The sequence below is a fragment of the Vicugna pacos genome, chromosome 10 (genome assembly GCF_048564905.1).
Source record: "Vicugna pacos chromosome 10, VicPac4, whole genome shotgun sequence".
Classification (NCBI taxonomy): domain Eukaryota; kingdom Metazoa; phylum Chordata; class Mammalia; order Artiodactyla; family Camelidae; genus Vicugna; species Vicugna pacos.
The window spans coordinates 70139971-70161900 of record NC_132996.1 but is presented as its reverse complement, the minus strand read 5'-3'; the positions used below and the strand labels follow the sequence as shown (position 1 = coordinate 70161900).

The following is a 21930-nucleotide window of genomic DNA, read 5'->3' as shown; positions in this document are numbered from 1 at the left end:
CCCAAGCCAATGACCCGCCAGAAGAGTGGGGAAGATCCGGGAAGACTCGTCTCTCCCAAACCTCGCATAAGTGTCCACCGAGGGGGCTGGGGGTGGGGACAGAGGAACCCGAAAAGGGCTGCTGGGAACAGGGGCAGCTAAGGGGTGGGCCGTAGAGTCAGGCCAGGTTGATGAGCAGGCAAAGGAGGCGATCCCATGGAGACCCAGGGCCACCGGGAGGAGGAAGACGGGGAGCACGGACCCCTGGGGGAGAAGGTAGGAGCAAGGGGCTGACGGAGCTGAGGGCGAGTGTATGAAGGGAAAGGGAAGCAGAGTTGGGCAGGGAGTACCGAGAGGGTCGGGGAGCCAGTGGGGCTGGAAAGCTCTGGGGCTGGGACGCTCCAGGTTCACCGTGCACAGGGCCCGGGGCGCAGGGGTCGGGTCAGGGCTGCTGGACGCGGAGCGGGGGCGGGGGCAGGAGGGGTCGCGGGGGCAGTGCCCGGGTGGTCTGGGGCTGCGGGGTCGGGAAGCGAGGCAGCGGGGAGCGGGGCCGAGGGGCCGGCGCCCGCCTCACCTGGGCTCGGGCAGCAGGATCTTCTTGCTGGCGCGCGCGGCCGGCGTGGCCTTGCTCTTCTCCATGGCCATCAGGTAGCTCACATCGGCCAGCACCGCCTCCAGGTCCGCCATCTTGGCGGCGGCGGCGGCCTCTCCCGCCGCTCGGCTCCGCTCCTTTCGGCTCGGCGCGCTCGGCCCGGCCCGGCCGCTCCGTCGGCCTCCGGCGCCGCAGCCCGCCTGGCCCCGCTCGGCGCCCGCGGCTCCGCTCGCCGCGGCTCACAGGCGGCGCCGCCCCATGGCGCCGGCTCGGGCCCGGCCCCGGCTCGCTCCGCTCCCGCCGGGACTGCAGTCGGGCCGCCGCCGCCGCCGCCGCCGCCGCCCGCGCCCCGGAGCCGCCGCCGCCGCCTCCGGCCCCGCCTGCCGCGCACAGCGCCCGCGAGCCCGCGAGGGGCCGGGCGAGCGGGCGGCGGCGCCCCCTGGAGGCCACGCGGGCTGGACCGAGCCTGACCCCCGCGGCCACCCAGGCCCCATCTCAGACTCCGACCCCAGCCATGACCCTGACCCCAGACTTGAAACACGACAGGGACCTGGGACTGAAGAAAACACTAGACCCAGACCTTGATCACAACTCGAATCACAACTCGGACCTCCTTCTGGCAGTTCAGAACATGACCCCAGGGACTTGGATCTCACACTCTGGCTATAACCCCAGATCCCTGACCCTGGATGCAGTTGGAAACCTGACACCACGCCTGGATAACATTTCTGACCCCAGACTCCAAACAGGACCTGAGACCTAGACCTTGGACCGCCACCTCTGACTCTGACCATGACCTCAGATCACCACTCTGGGCCTGCCCCTCTTTCACACCAGACCCTGACACTGACCCCAGACCCCCAACAGGATTGCAGATCCAGATTTCGCACCATTACCCCAAATACTGATCCCAACCACAGACCACCACCTCGATCCCATCTTGGTTACTGACCCCAACCTTGATTCCATCCCCAGTCTCAGACCACCATCATAACTCTAAACCCTGGACTTGAGGGCAGGGCCCAGGCCTGGACTTGGACTATCAACCCAGACCAGGGTTCTAGGCCCAATACCAAAAACTCTATTGCCAAAGATATGGACCCAGGACCAGGCCATCCAAGCAGGACCCGGACTGGACCTAGAACCCTTAGCAGGTCTGACAAATGCAGCTAGACTCCAAATGTGTCCCAGTCCCAATCCCTACACCCCTGCTCCAGACCCAGTCCTGGCCCCAGGACTCCCACTCAGGTCTAAGGACACTGCACCAACCTCCACCTTTCCTCTGGACCAGAATGATCATTATTTCAAAAAGTGGGATCAAACCTCCCTCAGCCTGGGAGGGCACAGGGGTCACTGTGCTGCCTGGCAAGGGAAACTCACTCTGCTGAGAGCCCACAGTGGAGGGGATCCATGTGTCTCACAGCAGCAGCCCCCATCTCAACCTGCCCCTCTCTAGAGCCTCTCTCTACTTTCCAGGGTAACAAGACCCACTCCCTCGCCTGGGCACATGGAGTCCAAGACTCATACCAGTTTGTGGGCCAGAACCAGGACCCTTTTGCCAAGCAGGGGATTATCCCATGCACTTCTCAGGCTACCTTCTGAGATCAGCCTCAGCAGAGCCTAGAACTAGACCATATCAGGATGATGAGGTTCCCTTCTCAGTGGGCAACACCACCATCCACCCAGATACCCAGACCAGAACTCCAGGCATCATCCTTGACTCCCCACTCTCCCCCTGTCCTAATCTGTCATCACATCCTCCAATCTGGTCTCCTGAGAATCTTCATGAACCTGTCTGCTCCTGAGGATCCCCCTGGCTGGTGCCCTGATGCAGGCCCTGGCCAGAGATGCCTCTCCCAAGTCTAGATCTGTTGGGGTTACTGCCCGCTTAGCAGTGCTCCAGGCCACCTGGGACTGCTGAGAGTGGGCACTCAGAGAGGGCTCCAGGCCCCCACCCCAGTGTGCCCAAAGCAGATCAGGTGAGCAAGTTCCTTAACCTACAAGTCAAGGTCTTGGATGACTGGGTCCTGCTCCCTCTCAGACTTGTGTTGCCACCATCCTCTATGCCTGAGTCTCCCCTGTCAGCCCACCCATCAGTTTCTACTTCTTTGCCTTTGCTCTTCCCTGTTTCTGGAAGCGCTCTATGCACCCTCTTCCCTGACTGACTTCTGCTCATCCTTTAAGACCCACCTCCTCCAGGTAGCCTTTTCCAATCCCCCACCCCCAACTGTGTACATCTCCAATTCTGCACTATTTCCTTGATTTGAAAATGTATCAGTTGCAAGATGCATCATTTCAAGTTTTGACAGGGGGTGGGATGTGTGAGTGTGAGACCTTATTAAATGTCTGCATCAATTGCAAAATGCATCCTGATATTAGAAATGCTCATGTATAAACAAAGGGTACCTCCCTTTTCCCACTGTAACTGATGCTCCTAGTTCACCTCCTGCCCCCCAGGGCCCACCACACAACCTGACACAGAAAGGTATAGTCAGTGTTCGATGAAGAATGAGTGACTAAGAGAATGAGCTCCTCAGCCCAAGGTGGCACATGGACTCTGGGGTAGAACACAGCCAGAGGCACAGGGAGATGAAACAGGAGGCCTCTAACTTCCCCCCTCCCCTGCTCCCCAAGTCTTCAAGACTCTGACTACAGTCACACGCTGGCCTGGGTTTTCTGGAGCAGCTACTATTTAAAAAATTGCATCCACTGGACTCCTCAGACCAGAGTCTCTGTGAATTCTGAAAAGCCAGCCATCCTGCTCTGGGAGGTGGCCCTACCTTCTTGCTTCCCTTGCACCCCCAACCACCACCTGAAAACCAAGAAGGCCCTTCCCACCCACCACCCAACCAGAAACCCAGGTAGGCCTGAAGCTGGGGTTCTCTGAGAGAACCAGTCTCCAGGGAGATCCCTACTGATTCCTGGGACCCGGGAAAGCAGCTCCTGGAAGCCCTGGGTTGGGAAATTAGTGCAGGGGGACTGGCCTGGGGGAGGTTGTTTTTTTGGATGGTGCTGCCCTCTGGTGGTTGAGGGAAGATTGATTGTAAACTTGCCTTCTCAGACTGGCTTGTCATTCTCAACAAACCTATGGTGCCCAGACTTCACCAGCCTCTGGCTGGGATGCTGAGAGTGAAATAGGAGTGGAACTCCATCTCTGCCCAGCTGGCAGACCTGCAGACACATCATTACCTGGCATCTCCTCCAGATGACTAGTAGGTGTTGCAAACGTAACACGTCCCACACTGAGCTCTTGCTCCCACTACACAGCCCCTGTCCAACCAGCTCCTCTCCTGCCTCCCCATCTTAGTCGTGGCTCCTTCATCTTCCAAAACCTGGGAGTCACTCTTGATTCCTCTCTTCCCTCACCTGCCCCCGCCCCACACAGACACACTGTATCATCCAGCCTGTCCTGTTGACTACCTGGTGTGCCTGTCTACAACCCCATCTGAGTCCCATCATTTCCTGCCTGGTGCTGATGCCTGCACCAGCCTCCTTTAGGAACCCCCTGCCTTTCCTCTAGCCAGAGTTTTTCCAGGCTTAAATGTAACCCCACCTCCAATGACTGCACTTAGGATAAAGCCCACCCCTCTCCATGGCCTGTGGGACCTGCAGTCTGGTCCCTCCCTATCTCTCTAGCTCAGTTCAATCTGCCCTTCTCTGTACCCTTTAGTCTCCCTTTAGTCTCCAGATGGTCTTTCTTTTTTTTTTTAATTTAATTTTCTTTTTTTTTATTTCTATTTTTTGGGGGGGTAAATAGGTTTACCTATTTATTGCTTTTGGTGGAGGTACTGAGGATTGAAACCAGGACCACGTGCATGCTATGCATGCACTCTACCACTGAGCTATAACCCCCCCACCGCCCCATCCTCTGGTCTTTCTTCTGTCACTACAACAAGCCAAGTTCATTTCCACCTCTGGGGTGTTGACTTTATAATTCCCCTTGCCTGGAATGCCCTTCCTTCCCCTCCTTTCGGCAAGAAAGTCTCCTGCTCACTCTGCATCTTGTGGGCTGAAAGGTTCCTGTTCAGGGGGGCTCTCCTCCTGTGTTGCCCCTGTTTGTTGTGGTCACTGCTGCATTCCTCACACCGAGCATGGCCCTGGGCACAAAGTTAGTGTCACAAAGAGAAACAAGATTAAGTAGTGGCCCAGTCTGGTGAGGAAGAAGACCCCCCTAAATGTGTACCTCCAATTAACCTGGCAAGGGTGATAATGTGAGGAGATGGGGTGCCCAGGAGAAGGTCAGGGGAAGGCCTTGAACTTGACATTGTGTGCACGTGAGCATGACTGAGGTTGGGGGTGAGGACTGGTATGTGGCAAGGCACAGGAGTGCAAGTTTCCTCTTACTGGGGCTTCACCTCTTTGTCTCCATCCTGGGCTTTGAAGATCTCAGAGGATGAGCTTGGGGGCTTCCCAGTCCGTACACCTCACCATTGGTGTGTGGTTTGACCAGGAGAGATTCCTGCTTAACAGGGACAGCCACCTCTCCAATGTCTGGGGCCCAGACAGTGCCAGGCTCTGTCTAGGGTGCTGGGAGTTCACTTTATTCACTCACTCACTTATCCAACAGTATTTGTTGCGCTCCTACTACAGGCCAGGCACTGGTTGCTTGGTCTGGGGGATCTAACATAGGGAGAGACTGAATTTATCGGCAAACCACACGTGATAATAAACACTGACATTTACTGGGTTCTCCTCACGTGCAGGGCACTGTTTCCAGAATCCAGATGATCTCATTTAATCCTCAAAACATCCTTACCAGGCCAAGTGACAAGTTACTGTAAGGGCCAGGAGCCTTCTCAGGTGAAGCCAGGCAAACCTCTGAGGACCCGAATTTTTGCTTGAACCATAAGTGTTGGAGGGGAGCAGCTTTGTTACGGGCAGGGAAAAAAGGTTTCCAGGCCTGTGGAACAGCGAGTGTCCAGGCCCTGAGGGAGGAATGGGCCCTGATGATCCAGGAGGCTTCCACATCTCCAGGACTCAAGTCCCCTGCTCCCGCCTGCAAAGTCCAAGGACCTTTGGGGGCGCAAAACCCTGGCCCAGGCTTCTAGACCGCTGGTTCCGTCCGACCTGCTTCCTGGGTCTCTGCCTGGGAACATCCTGAAGGTCACATTCCCCGTGCTGCCTCGCGCCCCGGTCTCTTCCGCCTTTGAGCCTCGGCCTGACTTGGCCCAGGCCTGCGGCCCTCCCCGCCCCAGCTATGGCCCCGCCCCGCCCCGCCCCAGCCATAGCCCCGCCTCGGCCCGGCAGCGCCCTGTCCCAGGCGCCCGCCCGGAGCCGTCCCCTGCGCGCATGCCCTTCAAAGTGAATTGCCCAGTCGAGGTCTTGTAGCTGCCAGCGGCCCCCGGGTTGGCCGCTGGTACTTGCCATGTGGGGGGAGGGAGAATGTGTGTGGAAAAGACCTGGAGTCAAATGCTAGTGCCACTTCCCACTCCCCGCTGGGTGCCTTAGGCAAGTTACTTAACCTCTCTGAGCCCAGGCTTTGTCGTCTGTACACGGGGCGTCTCTAGCCAGGCCTCAGTGGATTGTTTTGAGGAGAAATGGAGATGAAGTGTGTGCAGTGTTGGGCTGAGGGAGAAGGCTTGCTGAGTGACCAGTGTTACATGCCCTGAGTATCTTGGGCCTCACTTGTGTCTCCCTCTTGCGGTCCTCCATGATCTTTTTTCCCTCCTTTCATTTTCCTTCTCCCCTCTTCCTTCTCTACCTCTTTCTCTTGCCTTTCCTTTTCTGGGTCTTTCAGGGTGTTTCTGTACCTGTGGGTCTGGGTCTGGGTCTTTTCCTGCTTCTCTCCTGTCTGGCCGTCCTAGCACTCTCCTGGCACACTTGGGGGACATAACAGTTGGATCTCCTTGTTGCCTGACCCTCTCTCTCGAGTAGGGGGAGTGGGCTGAGTGGAGTGGGTGGCGGGGTGTAGTGGCAGAAGCACTAGGCTGAGGGCAAAATCAGGTGCTCCCTGACCTTGGGTGTCTGCTTTCACTGTTTCCTTCCCATAAATAGGTGTTAGCGCTAAGGTTTCCTTTCCAGCATGGGCACCTAGAATGGTGGTGGTAGGATATGAGTCTCCTCAGCCATCAAATGCCAGGCCTGCTCTGCTACTGGCCACCCAAACAGCACTTGGCACAGAGCTGGCCTGGGAGGGCGGGGGAGCTATTCCCTCTCCTGGAAATCCACTTTCCATTATGCTTAGTAAATTTCCTTATCCCTCCACTCCTGGGCCAGAGGAAAGGGAAAGCAGAGCTAGCTAAGTCTAGCCCCACCCTCAAGGAGTTCAAGGTGCCATGGGAGAGGAGTGTGGGCAAACACTACCCCAGTTGCTCAGCAGACACGAGAGAGCTGGGGTGAAGGCTCAAGTTCCAGAGTCCCAGGCCCATGTTCACAGATGTCCCAGATGTCACTGATGTGCCACTGACCCTAGGACCTTCACTTCACCTCTCTGAGCCTTGGCTTTGTTATCTATAGAACGTACCCCCCCCACCTCTAGGTGGGGTATGATTGTGAAATGCCATCGTAGGTACACAGAGGCTAGGCAGCTGGGTGGATAGGTTCAACTCTGCAGCCAGAGTCCCCAGATTTTACTAGCCAAGACACTTCAGGTGAATTGTTGAATGTCCATAACTCAGATTCTCACCTTTAAAATGGGAATAACAATAGAAGAGTTGCTGTGAGGATTATGAGCTGCTACATGTTAAGTGCTCAGAACAGTGGCCAATACATAGTAAGTCCCATTAGATGCCAGCTGATTTTACAGGATTAATCCCATCTGGTTGGGGGGAAAACAGGAAGGGCTTCTGGAATAAGAGGTGTTTGAAGGAAGGATAGATTTTCATAGTTGTGCTGAAGGTGACACACCCTAAACACAGCAAGCCCAGAGACTCCAGAGGTGTCCAGTTCAAGGCCTTTTTGAAGTACCTACCAAGTGCCAACCTGGTGCTTCTCATTTTACAGATGCCAGTGGCGGGATGAGTTTATCCTTAAGTTTGGACATGACCCTGAATGGTTATGGAAGATTATTTTTGTGTGTGCTTTAGGAAGATTAATTCATAGCAGAATGCAGGTTCAATTGGAAATAGGCCAAAAAAAGAAAAAAAAACTAGTACCATTAACATAAGAAAAGAGAAAGGAGGGGAAAGATGTATGAGACAGTAGAAAAAGTGAATTTTGGGAACATGGCAACAGATTGGTGGTACTGGGGAGGCATGGGCCTCTGGGTATCCAAGCTACTGGAAACACTTACTCAACAGTGTTTCTTGGGCATCAGTTACGTGCCAAGCTCTGCACCAGCTGTTGGGGATGACATGGTGAGCAACAGTCTGATCCCTGTCCTGTGGAGCTTCCTGGCTAGCTGGGAGACTGACTTTAAGGGAGTCCTAAGAACCAGTAGGGTACTATGGTAGCATATGATCCAGTCTTGAACAGCGTGGGAGATGGCTTCCTGGAGGAAGTAACATGTAAACTGAGGAAGGTGTACCAGCAGAGGGAACAGCACATGTAAAGGCCCAGAGATGGTGGAATTGAAAAGTTAGCTATGAGTGGAGAAGAGTAGAAGGGGCAAATGGTGAGTGAGGAAGCTCAAGAACTTTATCCGGAGACAAACACTGATGGGTTTTAAACAAAGAGTTGTCAAATCTAGCTAAGAGAAATGTACTGGCTGCCAACACGGAGGACAGGGGGTTGGACTAGGGGCTGGGAGGCCTCGAGGCTCTTGCTGTGGTCAACGTTCTGGACAATGATGGCTTCAACTAGGGTGGCAGGGATGAGGTTATTGAGAGGCAGAAGGGTTTCTGAGATATTTAGGAGGCAAAACTGACACTCTGCCTTTCCTGGCAGCATCGAACAAGTCCACATCCACATCCATCCTTAGGAAGCTGTCTTGAATCAGCCCACGGTCCAGGACCCCATCCTTTCCCAGAATGTGCAGCAGAACTGGTGCTGGGCCTTAACAGCTTGGTGAGTAGGACTGACAGGGTTTCTCTGAAGGTAGTGATGAAAGCCTACTCAGGACCTCCCAGCTGGGAATTCAGCTCTCCCACGCCGCCGCAGCTGGGGCTGAGGAGGCCGTCTGCAGCCAGCACGTAAGGACACTCCTCTAAAGGCTGGGAACTTGCCCTCTATGAGCCAAGTGATGAGCAGCAGCAGGACACAATGGGACAAATGCCAAATGGAGCCTTTCTGGTACAGACCTTGCTCAGTGACCTCGAGCAGGCATTGTCCTTGAGGGGCCTGTTCTGCAGCTGTAGTGGACGGAGGCTGGCCTTGGCTGATGGCTCTCCAGGGATGGCAAGCTTAGAACTAACCAGGCCTGAGCTCAGGAGAGCACCACAGGGGTCCTTTCCAGCTCTGACTCTGCAGGGCCGCTCCAAGCACTGCTTTGTGGGGTAGGGGCGTGTCAGGTAATTTTATACTTAAACACGCTATTAAAAATTTCACCTTGATGAAGTTAAGATGTTGTACTGTTCTTATAAACAAGTGCTGCTTTTTGATGTTAAAAAAAAAAAGAGAGAGAGACTAGTACAGGCACATGGCAGTTCTGCTGCTACTGAGAAGCTGGCAGCCCTTGGCCTCGGGGGCAGGAGCCTGCACGGCCTTCTGACACATTCTCTTTCTCTCATGCGCACACACATATCAAGGCAGAAAAGGTGGTTGTTGTTTTTGTTTTGCTTTTTAAAGCCTTTTTATTAAAAAAAAAACCGAATCAAAATATTTCCCATTGAGGCTATTTCTTTTTTTGTCTTTTAAAAATTTTATTACACAAATATCTCCCATTCCCACATGTCAGAGGAAAGATGTCCTTGCTCTTTCTAAAACCAATAGTGGAGAACGTTTAGAAAACAAAAGTCCAGCTAGCTTCCCTCCTTCCCTGGCCCCAAATAACCCCAATGTGTCAACTGAGACAGCATGACTTTTCCCGTTAATGCTTACATTTAATTTAATTTTTTTTAACACAACATTGGAGATTGACTCTAAATCAGCAACAAAAAATATATATTTACAATATTTCTCCGAAAACAAAAAACACAACCAAACCCTTTAAACATAGTGACTTTAGGAGTTTTATTTATGGAGCAGTTATTTTTTAATCACCAAGTGATTTTATATTATATATATATTTATATATATATATAAATTTTCTTCCTTTCCTTTGTGGTTTTTCGCCCCGGTGCTTGGAAAGATGGAGGCAGGGCGTCTGGTCCTGCGGTCCGAGGAGGGCAGGCTCTCCTGGCAAAGCCGTGTCTAAGAGCAGATTGCAGGAAATTCGATGGAACTTCCGGGTTCCTCTGTCCCCAAACAGAAGACATTTCTCTCCTCCACATGGACCAACCCTCACCTCTAAAAACGATTTCCCCCTCACAGTCCCAGAGAAAAGGAAAACCCAGTAAGGGCATAGGTCCATCGGCTGCCACTCCGGGGCTCCCTTTTCTGCTGACCAATTTACGTGCACGGTAAAAATGCTTGTTTTTCCAAACCAAAACCAAACAACAAAAATAAAAACCAAAACCCAAAACAAACCATCAGCTTGGAAATTTCTGTAGATGAAATGTCCCAAAGTCAGAGGCACTCTCCCGGCACAATCCCTGCTCTGAAGGGGTCTCTCCACCTCCCCTTTTATAAAAAGACAACAAAACAAAACAAAGTAATCTTCTCAGTATTTTCCACAGGAGCAACCAAAAAAAGGCAGGAAGCTTCCAATTATAGGTCATTAACAATAATATTAATAAGGTTTTTGCTCAATACCCAGGGTTCTTTACAGAGAAGTTCCCCTAACTGAGGCACTCTGGAATAAGTCACTGGCATTTCTTCAAAGTTTCAGCTCCAGGTGGCTGGGGCCCGGAGACCAATGGAAGGGGCAGAGGGTCACGGAACAGACAGCTGCTTTTAAGGTGCAGCCAAGAGAATCAGCAGATTGGAAGAAACAGACACAAAGCCACCCCCTACTAAGACCCAGTTTTCTTTTAGGTGGCCAGTCAATGCCAGGGTCAAAGCTGGGCTAGGTGGCAAAGAGGGAGCCCCTCTGCCTCTATTGCTTTGGAAGTGGCAAGGGTGCAGGTGGCATCTCTCCTCGGGGTGGCTCACACTTCAGATCCCTGGTGCCTGGGTTCCTTCCCCTCCCCCGAAGGGCTTCAGGAGGAGGAGAGCCTGAGACTGGGCTGCAGGAAAAGGGCCAGGAAGGGATGGGCAGGAGGACGAGAAGGTTGGGCAAGGTTGTGCTATCGCTATCCTTACAGAATCTGGGGAGCAGAGTGCAAATCCGCGTCTAAATCATTTATAAGCTCTTGCCACAGGCTGCTGCTACTAAGCATCTCCTCACACACTTAAATATTGACCCAAAAGAAATTCCGACCTTTCTTTCCATTTTTTTTTTTTTTAAAGTGCAAAAAGCTCTCTGCTGCCCTAGAGAGAGGATCTTTGGACAGGCCGTTCAATGCAAAGTAAGAGGGGGCAGCTGATGGGACTCAACACAGGGCGGTGGAGTGGGAGATATCACGCTCCCCTCCCTCCCTCCACACACACGCTTAATACACTCAGCCACACACACAGAGGCACATGCACACCCCCTTCCACAGTTGCAGGCAGAGAGGGCAGGTGACTGGCTTCTAAGCAGGACTCCCCTCCCCATCCCACAAGGTGCCAGATCAGTGAGCCACTGGGGCTAAACACACAGGCCTGGGGCTATATTGCACCCGGGGCCTGGACCCTGCTGGGAGGCAGGTAGGGACTTGGCCCAGTTCTCAGATCTCCCCAGCTGGGGGAGATAGGCTGCTCCCTCTGAGGACACACATCCTGGGAAAGCCCTACTCAGGCAGGAATAAGGAAGTGTGGAAAAGGGCAGGGAAGGCTGAAGAGGAAAGGGATCAAGGAAACGGTGCCTGTCTCAGAATTTGCCTGGGAAGCAATAAAATGGGGGTGTCCCTGGGGTAGACAGTTCTGGCTCCTCTGAAGAGCCTTAACCCCAATAAGTGCAATAAGGACTTCACAGAGACTAGCAGGAAAGTCTGGGGTGGGGTAACCTCATTATGTGAACTACCATAAGCATCGGACGGGATCAAGCTAAAAGGAGAGGAGAGGAGGGAGAGCACAGACACGGACAAGAGGTTTTAGACACCTCAACAGCACCAGTGTGATCTGCATGGGGCTGGCATTCCTGGGGCTGCTGGCCCCTCCTGCATAAGCCGGGAGAGTGTGACGGAGGAGAGACACGCACTGGACACCACAAGGAGAACCTCGCCACGGAGACAGGGCCGCTTTCTTCCCTAGGAGTTTGCTCAGAACCAGGCACTGCTGGGGACCATGGATGGGGAGGGCCCAGTGCAGATGATGGTTGCACAGACACCCCAAACTGAGAGCCTGGCCTCCTGGCAGGCGAGCGAGTGAGCGGGCAGGTGAGCAAGCGAGCAGGCACCATGACAGCACACAGCCTGTGCTTTCCCCTCAGATCAATTTGCTACTCCCTCCTCCTTAGGAGGGAGGGGAGCAGGCAGGTAAGCCTGGTGCCCACCACCCTCTCTGCCCCGCCTGTAAGGGAAGGGCTCAAGGAACAGGAGAGCAGAAAGGGAGTGTGACGCTGGCCTCAGAGCCCGTGCAGGGTCGGGGAGAGAGGCTCTCCTGGCTGGGGAGTCAGGGGAAGATCGGTTTCCTGTTCTGTCTGGGCTGGGTGTGTCTTAGCTGATCTTCTGTATCAGCTTCTCGTCAGACAGGCAGTAGAGACTGTTGATGGACAGGTCTGAGATGAAGTGCTCGCAGGCTTTTCGAGTGATCTGCTTGCATCCTCGAAGGTCAATCAAGGTGACATTGGCGATGCGCCGTAGGTAGATCAGGGTCTGGTCTGTCAGTTTATTGCAACCTGTCGGGAGAGTGACCACAAGGACAATGCTATGTACACACAGCCACAGGAGCCTGCTCCTGACATACAATTTCCCAGCTATTTTCCTCAAAATGCTACTAAACAAAAGTCCCACTTTCCTTATAATTTCTTGGCTCAGAGACCAGAAGTGCCATCAGTACCGAGGCCTCTGAAGGCCCCCTGCCACAGCACTCCCTGCACTGTAAGCTGGGTGGTGGCCGTGCTTAGGCACCTGACAACTGCTCAAGGCCTCGGTCCTCATCAGCAAAAAAGGGACAGAATTCCAAGTCCTTGTTCAGATGTGAAGAAACATGATTAACATGGTTTAGTCAACAGACCCACGGTCTCTTTGTGCTACTGGTCAAGCTCCAAGGAGGGCTCAGCTTCGGGGAGGCAGGGGACACCATTTGTCACAAAACATTGCAGTTGCATACCTGCCATGTTGAGCTCTGTGAGGGAGTAACGAGTGGAAGACCCGACAGCAGTGAGCAGATTGGAGGACTGATCTGTCAGGTGACTGCAGTGACTGAGGTCGAGTCGAGACAGGAGGGGCATGTGGCGAATGATGAGGCGAAGCGTGGCATCTGTGATGTCAAGGCCTGCCAGCCGGAAGTCGGTCATGTTCCGGAGCTTGCTGCGATTGTCCTGACCTGCACAAGCAAAAAAAGAGCCTAGATCAAAACTCTTAACTCTAGTCCAGCTCCAAAGCTGCAGGCAGCTTCAGCTACTTGCTGGGCAGGCCCCCTTGCAGAGGTTAATAAGCAGAACTGCCCACATCCAGCCCTGCCTGCAGGGAGTAAGCAGCGTGTGGGGGCAGTTTCTAGGAAACCAGACATGTTTTCTTTCTTCGCAGCTGCTAGATTATGCCTCACTCACATGGCAAAGGGGTATGTGTGGAATGCTCCTCTCCTTCCCACACTCTCACACTTTTCTAGACCATCATGCAAACAGCTTTCAATGTTACACTTCAACCATGAAGCCTTCCCAGACTTCCTCAGGCTTATACTCTCTGGGCCCCAAACTCTACTGACCCACGAAATGGACCTACTCCTGTGTAGTTATCTGGCTGTAAATGGTTAACCTGTCCTTGTACACTGTCCGTCATTCTGTTTCCAGCTGGCACTCTGTTATCCTTCAGCAGCAGCATTTCTGAGACTACCTGAGCTTCTGGGGACGAAGTCTGTTGAAAGACAAAGTGACCCCAAGAGGAGCAGAGAAGTCAGGCCCAGAGCATACCCGGTTTATCAGCTGGTGGAGTCAGCAAGTCCCGAATTTGAGGGTCTTTGATTCCTACTGCCCACCGAAGATCAAGGGTCCTGAGAAGGGGGCAGCTGGAGGTGCTGAGGGCAGAGACTGCAGACCAGGAACAGCCTGCTAGGAGGAGATCTTTCAGTCCTGCAACGGAAGGAAACAGAGACACACAATCATATACTCTTTCAGCCCATCCAAAGCCTCAATTACCAGCTGACCTGACAAAGGTAAATAAACTCCGTGTTTAATGGAGAGAGGGACTGCATCCTAATCTTATTCTAGTAACCCAGCTCAAAGATTCCTATGACCTCCTACATTATATCCAACTCTGGTGGTAAAACTGACTGCTTAGGTCCAGTGTAAGTGACTTCCGCTCTAAGACCTCAAAATGCTTCGGGGAACAAGGCCTCACAAGGGGCTGGTCAAAGTAACACCCCGCTCAAAGCTCCTGTTCAGCGGCTCTGCTGAGAAGACCCGCCGAGCTAGCAGCAGCACCTGCTCCCATTCTTCCTTGTCCAGTGCAGTGAGCGGCCTTGCCAGTCCAGAGTGGCACCTTGGGAACCAGCAGTTAAAGTGCCCTGGGTAAATCTCTTGCTAAGCCAAAAGGCAACCATGGCACAGACTGCTGCTCTAAATGCCCTACAGCAATTTTAAGAAGCACTGGCAACAACGCAGCTTTCCCTGCCTGCCCCTGGCCTCCTGAAGGGCAGTGCAGGGCTGCTCACCTGGCAGCCTATTGACGAGCCACGTCAGTTGTTTTTTGGAGATGTTGGTCCAACTGAGGTCGAGGCTAACTGGCTGCCTCTTGATGATGCCACTGAGAGCCTGGGGTACAATTGCCTTACACCTGCTCAAGTCAATTTTTGTCCAAAGTCTCTTGTCGCAGCACCTGTGACAGAAGGAAAGAGAACTAGCTGTCAACACCTGACATCCCTTGTCAGAGGAACTCCCATCACAGGCTCCTCGGGGCTTCTGGGGAAAGCTGAACTCCTGGAGGGTCACCCTCCCTAGACTACATGCATACAAGGATCATGCCCTATCATTCTTTTTGCCTCAGAGAATCAGGATTAGTTGACCAGTTCATCCTGATTTACAAAGGATGGGCCGAGAACACAGCACAGTTGTTATGGACACACAGCAAATAATATAATATCATCTCCCATTTGCATTAAAATGGTATGGCTCCCGCCAAAATGTATATAAGGGAACATTAAAAAAAAAAATTTCTTGACTTCTTACTGCTGGAAGCTACTAGGCTTCCCTCTACTCTTTCCCTTGTCAGTCACTCCCAGCTGCCTGAGACACAGGGTGCTACCTGGCAGGTCCACAGTTCACTGTGCCTTGAGCTCTAGAAAGGAGCCCATTACTGTATCAGGTTGAAAAAAATCTCTTTATTATCATGCCTGGAGAATCCTCTCCCACCCTGGGGTTTCTGCCTCAGGGCTACCTTTATATTTTCTAACCAGTCCAGACCAGAACTAAAAGGGAGAAGCCTGCCTTTCCACTGCAATCTACAAGTCCACAGGCCACAAACAGTACCGCAACATGTAGGCTTCTGTTTAATATTTTACAGTCCCTGCTCCTCAGCCTGGCTCAGAGTCTGGCTGGCAAGGGAAGGGGAGACAGCACATAATGGGAGTCTTATGTGGCTCGGCCTGGAAACTGAGGGATAGAGCCAGGCAGGCTCACTAGCCCTACAAAGAAAAATATTAGGAGGATTTGGGTAGATCACATATTAATTCAGATTTGGGAAAACTCGTATGTGCAAAGAATGGAGTCTTTATTTAAAGACTGAAAAAGTTTCACCAATGGCACATGAAACTTCAATGGTAGAAACAGAGCAGTGGATCTCAAACTTTAATGTCTACCGGAATCCCCTGAGGCAGAATTTATTAAAAAAAAAACAGATTGCCCAGTCCAACTGCCAGAGGTTCTGATCCAGCAGGTCTGAGATGGGCCCCGAGAACCTGCATTTCTAACAAGGTTCCACTGTGATGTCACTAGGCATCACATGTTGAGAACTACCGTAACAGGGTTTGATCCAGATATAAAGGATAAATCCTAGGGTCCAGGAACTTAAGGAAAAACAATGCTCTATGGAAATCTTCATTCATTACCTCTAGGGATCCTCCCCCTGCCCCCCACCCCATGTCTTAATGTTTAACTTGAGAAGAAACGGCAAGTCTCATTAAGAAGGACAACTAAGTCTCAGGAAGTTTCAAAACTGGACCCTGCCTGCTGGAGAAAGAATTTCTGGTCCAGGTAGAGGATGAGAATTAAAACTGTGGAAAATTGTCAGCCTCTGAGCACCTTCAAATTTTCTGAAAAGCCTGTTTACCTCTCTTGTTAGATGGAGACATAACTGAGGCAGGGCCTTAACAGTAGTCATCTGTGTCACCAGGAGACTGACTGGCATATCACAGGCTCTCAACAAATGCATGACGAGTTCAGTTGACTGGCGGGAGGATATTTATGACTCTGAAGTCTTGAAGTTTTAGCACAAACTGTACAATAATCCAGCCCCCAAGCCCCAACATACAAATCCATTCCTAAGCCCAGTAAAGAGAAATGGAATAGTATAGAGCAGGGGGTGGAGGCAAGGGGCCGAAGTTCCCTGATGACACCTGCAGGCACAGCTGGCCACCTCCTCTTTAACAGGACCCACTGTCTGTCTGGGGAACAGAATGGGCTGATTTAATCCTTTAGGACCCAACAAGCCTCCAGATGCCAAGACGCATGCTGTTCTCATACGGAAATCCTGCCACCTACTCCCATACCCCTATTTCTGATCCCTGTATCCCTGCTCACCATTTATACCACGTCTTGCACACTCGCATACATTCACAAAGTTCTCTGCGGCTGAGGTAGCGGAAGACAGACATCCAGACCTCCCGCTGCATCCAGCTTTCGTCTCCATCCTGAGCCCAACTGCCCCGGCCATTCAGCCTGGCTGCACCCCCCTCCTCTGCACTGTCATCTTCCTCCTCCTCCTCCTCCTCTTCCTCCTCCTCTCCCCCCAGCCCCTCCTCATCCCCACGCTGGGGGGTTCGGGCTGGGCAGTGCTGCACTAGCACACGGGGGGAATGGCGAAGGTTGGCAGAGGAGGCCGTGATGGCCTGCAGCTTGGGCACAATGGATGTCCCGTGGAGCTCTTTGGTGGGCCTCTGCAGCGTGACAGTGAGGTACGATCCCCGGATCTTGGCTTTCTCAACTTCAGACAGCTCCTTTTTGCCGCTGGGATTGTTCTCCTTTTCCCGTACCATGGTGCGCTCTGTGGCCTGCAGCCGCAGCAACTGCCGCCGTTTGAAGCGCTCATCGCGGCTGGCACTGTGGTGGTCGCTGGGGCCGGCCCCAGGAGATGACCGAGTCACCACGCCCCGGGGGGAGGCCGGGTCATGGATGAGCTGCAGCATGGAGGTGGGCGAGTGAGGCGGGGGCGTGAGGGGCTCATCGCAGCTCCGCAGGGGCCGCAGAACTTTGGCTTGCACGGCTTCTTCATCACTCTCTTCCATTTTCCGCTTCTGCAAAACAGGCCCCCCAATGCCACATCAGTGCCTCCTTTCTTCAAAACTCTCCACATTTATAGGGTCAACCTCACTGCTGCTTTCCGGGGCCTAGAGAAGGCAGGTCACTGCTTTTCCATGGGGAAAGGGCTACCCTGCATGCTGCAGGGTGATCATCTCCTCAGGGTCTGCAATCTAGACTCTGCCAGGATCACCAATTGAGCTCATGTCTGTGCTGGAGAAAGCTAATTACAGAGCAAAACCGTTAAAAATAGGTCACCTGGGAAACCTACCTGTGACAGAAAGATCTGTGCCCAAGTATAGAGGAGTGGGATCCAAATTTGGGCTGCATGATTCCATAGCCTGCCCTATTCATCTCTTGTCCCAATTTTTTGGTTATAATTCCCTGGGTAGAGAAATTCTTTAAAGAGGCCATAACTCTACCCCTATGCAAACTGACCATTTAAAATTGTCTCTAATTCAGCTTTTCACTCAAGAGATGCTTCTGTCAGAAGAAAAGCAGCTTATATATGTTGTCTGAACTAGGATGAGGATTCTGACAGCAGTGCACACCACTGACATAGTCCTACCAGGGTCTGAGCTTGACTCTACCAGGCTGCTTCTTCCCCTCAGCATCCCACTCTGTCCCCAAAGACATACCACAGGTGAGAGATTAAGCTGAGAATGAGAACATCTCTGAGAAGCGGGACTGCTTCCAGAGGAATCTCTGTAGGAGGAAATGAGGAATTCAAGTTTGGTGAAGCCAACATTCCACAAAAATCCACAACCTCATCCTGTGCCACTCGTGTTCTCCAGTCACTTGTCCCTTCCTGGAGCCCACACTGGCTACGCTGCAATAAAGCCTAATCAACACTAGGTTGTTCAGACTTCCAATAAAGAAGATATTTTATGTCCCTAAGCAACATTTCTGCTCCCTCTTCTTCTTACATTCTTAGATCACAATGGTTGGAAGAGAACAACCACCTTTTGGGTGCTGGCTTTCATAATGCATTAGAAGGTTAACAGTCCACATGCTACGTACAGCATCTACTCATCCATCTGCTACAGCAAGGAAGCAAGCGCCCACCATCACCAGTGAAGACAGCTACCACCAGAACTCGCTCTAGCGTAAGAACTTGGAAAAGGAGAACTTTAGCACTCAACTCCAGAAATTTTTGCCTTCAAAGATATTTAGACTGAAAATTCAAAGACTTCAGTGCCCAAGTGGGAAGAAATAGAAAGGAAACAAGGAAACTTGGCCCTACTCCTGTGCAGGGTACTTGGAGAACACCAGGCCATGGATGACCGACACAAGGCCAGTGGCCTCCTCTGTATGTGCTCTTAGCAGGTCTTGTCTTGCTGGCCTGAGTAACCAGAATCTTTCTGGCCCTTTGACATTACTGGTGGCCACAGGGCCAGCAACATTAGCAGCTTGGGGCCAAGGTCACAGCATTGGTCCCCTCTGGGGAAGGGACTGCCTCTGTAAGACACAATTGGGCACAATGGCAGGGCTTTCTGCCACAAAGGTGAAGATGACAAAAAATGTGAACCTGCTTAACTGGAAACTCCAGTATACCACTGTATTTACCAGCTGCCTGAGGTCACTGCCTCCCCTTGTTTCATTCCTCAGGAACAACCTGGCTCACCACATTTTCCTCCTCAAACAGCCCAGCTGTGGTTCCTCTTTTTCTAGGGCCCCAGAGTTTAAAATAACTTCAGGAATTTGCAGACCCCCAAGGGGAACAAGGTTCAGTAATATAAAAAAACAAGAAACACCAAAACAAACCCACAAAATTTAAAACTCAAACACAAGAAAAAAAAAAAAAACCAAAGGGGAAAAAAGAAAACAAACAAAACAATAAAAAATAATCTTCCTGGGTCAGAAAAAATGCAAGTAAAGATGCAATGGCAAATGTTATCTCCAAAGCTTGATGCTTCCTTCCTTTTTACAGTGCCAAGTTTGGAGAAAGTTCGCTTACCTGGGCTTTCTCTGAGTTGTCTTCCTGGTAGCACTTTGGACACTCCCAGCAATTTGGCAATTCCTCGTTGAGCAATCCCTCTCCATCCATCTATAGGCAGATAGAGATGTCAAAAATCTCTCTTAAGCTTCCTTTATCAAACAGTAACACAGCCACATGGATGGGAAGAGCTACCTGCTCCTAAACACACTGGTCCACAGGGAAGAAAAACCAAGAGCCATTTGGCCTCACTCCCAGCCAGTGGGAAACTGGCCACCCTCACTCTAGGTTACTTGATCAAAGTTAGGCTCCATAAGAAGATTCCCAAGAGTCTGGGTCAACCTGGGATCTCCTCCCCTGATGTAAACATTCTCTTGAGGGTCTCATGCTATTTTGCCAAAGGAACTGAAAACAAAGGAATGGTGTCAGAATTGATCTTGATAGTGGGGCACAGTACTTACGACTTGGGTTCGGAGACTAGTGACCTAGTGTCCGTGACTCGGTGTTCCCAACTGTTAAGTGGGGATAAATAACAACACCCATTTTATAGGGCAGTGGTGAGGATTAAATGAATTACATACTATATAAAATGTTAAGAAAAATGCCTGGGATATAGTAAACACTTTATATTAATTGTTATCATCATCATGAAGCTAATACTCTATTTTATCTAATTTTTTTGGGGGGGTGCTGGGGAGGTAATTAGGTTTACTTATTTATTTTTAGAGGAGGTACTAGGGATTGAACCCAGGACCCTGTATATGCTAAGCATGCGCTCTATCACTTGAGCTATATCCTCCCATTTTATCAAATTTAAACAAGGGGGTGCATGTAAAAGAGTGCTTCTCCACCCTGGCTGCACTTAAGAATCACTTGAGGAGCTTCTGAACACACCTGGGTCCAGGGTCCATGACAGAACAGTTGACTCAACTTCTAGGGTTAATGTCTGAACCTCCTTATTACCTATTTTAAAGTTCCCCGGGTGTGCACTGAGCCTGATACTGATTGAGCACACATTAAATGTTAGCTGATAGTATTAGTCCCACCATTTTTCAGGAATTAGTATCCAGAGATACAATGAAGTATATTACAGAGGTGCTTAAAGGCATGAGGCGTTCCAAAACAGATCAGGCAGTTTCATGATGGCCTGGGGACTCCGAACATACCCACCAGAGGCCAGATTATAAGATCCGTGAGGGCAGGAGCCGGGACTATTCTGTGTACTGGTTTATCCTCAGTGTCTAGTACAGTGCCTGTCATTAGACCACGATATGACCCACAGCTGATGGCCCACAGCAGGGATGCTTGCAGTGTCTCATGACAGATGTCCAACTCTCCTCTGCTCCACTCAGTACCTTTAGACACTCTATCAGCTGAGACCTCAGGGGCCCCTAGGCCTCTCCTTACCTGGAGGCAGCCAGGATGAACAATCTCATTGCAGATACAGCATTCCATGAGTTTCTTCTCAAAGTCCTGTGTCTCCTCATTTTGATCTACCTCTCCACAGAGGGAACATGTGACTGAGTGAGGCAGTCTAGGCTACAAGAGGACAAAGACAAGAAACCAAGAAAAGAGTAGGTTGAGATCCTTATAGTTTCAGCTTCCCTTTGACTGAAGATGGGCAATTTGGTTCCTGTAATTCTCTAGGAAACACTTAGGGAGCAAGGAGACCAGGTGGAGAGAAAAGAGGTTTTGGCAGGAAAAATGGCTAAGAAGAAGATGGGGAGAATCAACTAGCTGGGAACTAGAGACCAACAGAGACGAGTTTATTTTCAGTTGGCCTGTCCTTCCTCTCAGGTCCTTCTTTTTTTAATCCAATCAAAGAGGGGACAGATGGCAGTGATTTGCCCTTCAAATGCTGCTCTCTCATCTGAAAACCAAGTAGGGCCAAAAGATTAAATTAGATTCATTTTAGTACTACATACCTTCCTTCTAAATCCAGGAAGAAAAGGGACAAAATGAGGAAAGCCAGAAAGAGAGCATAACTTTTTCTTTCCAACTCTGAAGTCTCTTAAGTTAATACTGTATGTATTTTGGTCCCCCTGGCACCACCAGCCCACCCCTAAATTCTTTACCCAGCAGATCACTCACTGCCAAGCACTGTCGGAGGACACAGGACTGCTTCATGCGACCAGGCCCCCCGAACTTCTTCATGTCCCTGCAGTAGTGGCAAACACCGCACTCTCCCTGCACACAGGCTTTGCATTTTCGACATCGCACTCGTCTCCGCCTGGCTCCAGACACTATGGGGGAGGCAGCTGCTGGCCTCACAGGTGTTAGCCGTGGAGCTGGTTTCATAGTGTGAGGCTTTGTGATGGGGATGGTAGGAACCCGCACCTTTGGCCGGGCCGGGAATTTAAGCTGGAAAGAAAAAGCAGTGAGGTCAAATATATCAGGTAGCTTTAAGGACTGGAGATGGCAGAAGGTTACAAGGCTTGGCAAACTATGGCCTGAGGGCAAATCGCCCACTGCCAGTTTTTGTAAATAAAATTCTATTGGAACACAACCATGCTCATTTGTTTATGTATTGTCCATGGATGCTTTCAAGTGCAGTGGCAGAACTGAGAAGCTGCAACAGACTGAATTGGCCTGCAAAATCTAAAACGTTTATTATTATCTTATATTTATTACTTACATATTATCTTTACAGAAGCAGCCTGCCGACCCCTTCAGACTACTCCAACCACATCCCTCGCACTCTGCTGAGCTGCCCCTCCTTGAAGCTTCCTATGTACATAATCACTCCGGGGGCCCTCCAGTTATTTCCTTATCCTGAATATTATTACTCAGAATATACTCCTGAAGAAGACA

The 21930-nt window shown here is 51.3% G+C and overlaps 2 protein-coding genes and 1 long non-coding RNA gene across 7 annotated transcripts in view; 1 reads left to right on the top strand and 2 right to left on the bottom strand.

Annotated features, from left to right (window-relative positions):
* The window catches only part of GRK2 (G protein-coupled receptor kinase 2), a 19408-nt gene extending 18454 nt beyond the window's left edge, over positions 1–954 (bottom strand). The window contains exon 1 of the mRNA XM_072970402.1: positions 554–954. Within this exon, the coding sequence (XP_072826503.1) occupies positions 554–666 (113 nt within the window). The 5' untranslated portion in view covers positions 667–954. The remainder of the gene's footprint in view (positions 1–553) is intronic.
* Positions 163–21930, top strand: LOC140698840 (uncharacterized). Its single transcript, XR_012076830.1, has 3 exons — positions 163–255; positions 8396–8515; positions 21770–21930. It is a non-coding gene; the product is annotated as an uncharacterized lncRNA (long non-coding RNA).
* KDM2A (lysine demethylase 2A) overlaps positions 9702–21930 on the bottom strand; it is a 98182-nt gene continuing 85953 nt past the window's right edge. For all 5 annotated transcript variants that reach the window (XM_072970397.1, XM_072970399.1, XM_072970398.1 and 2 more), the window contains 8 exons: positions 21211–21480; positions 20527–20658; positions 19141–19230; positions 16467–17179; positions 14384–14547; positions 13644–13802; positions 12842–13057; positions 9702–12407 (listed from right to left, as the gene is read on the bottom strand). In XM_072970397.1, coding sequence (XP_072826498.1) covers positions 12226–12407; positions 12842–13057; positions 13644–13802; positions 14384–14547; positions 16467–17179; positions 19141–19230; positions 20527–20658; positions 21211–21480 — 1926 coding nt within the window. In that variant the 3' untranslated portion in view covers positions 9702–12225. The remainder of the gene's footprint in view (positions 12408–12841; positions 13058–13643; positions 13803–14383; positions 14548–16466; positions 17180–19140; positions 19231–20526; positions 20659–21210; positions 21481–21930) is intronic.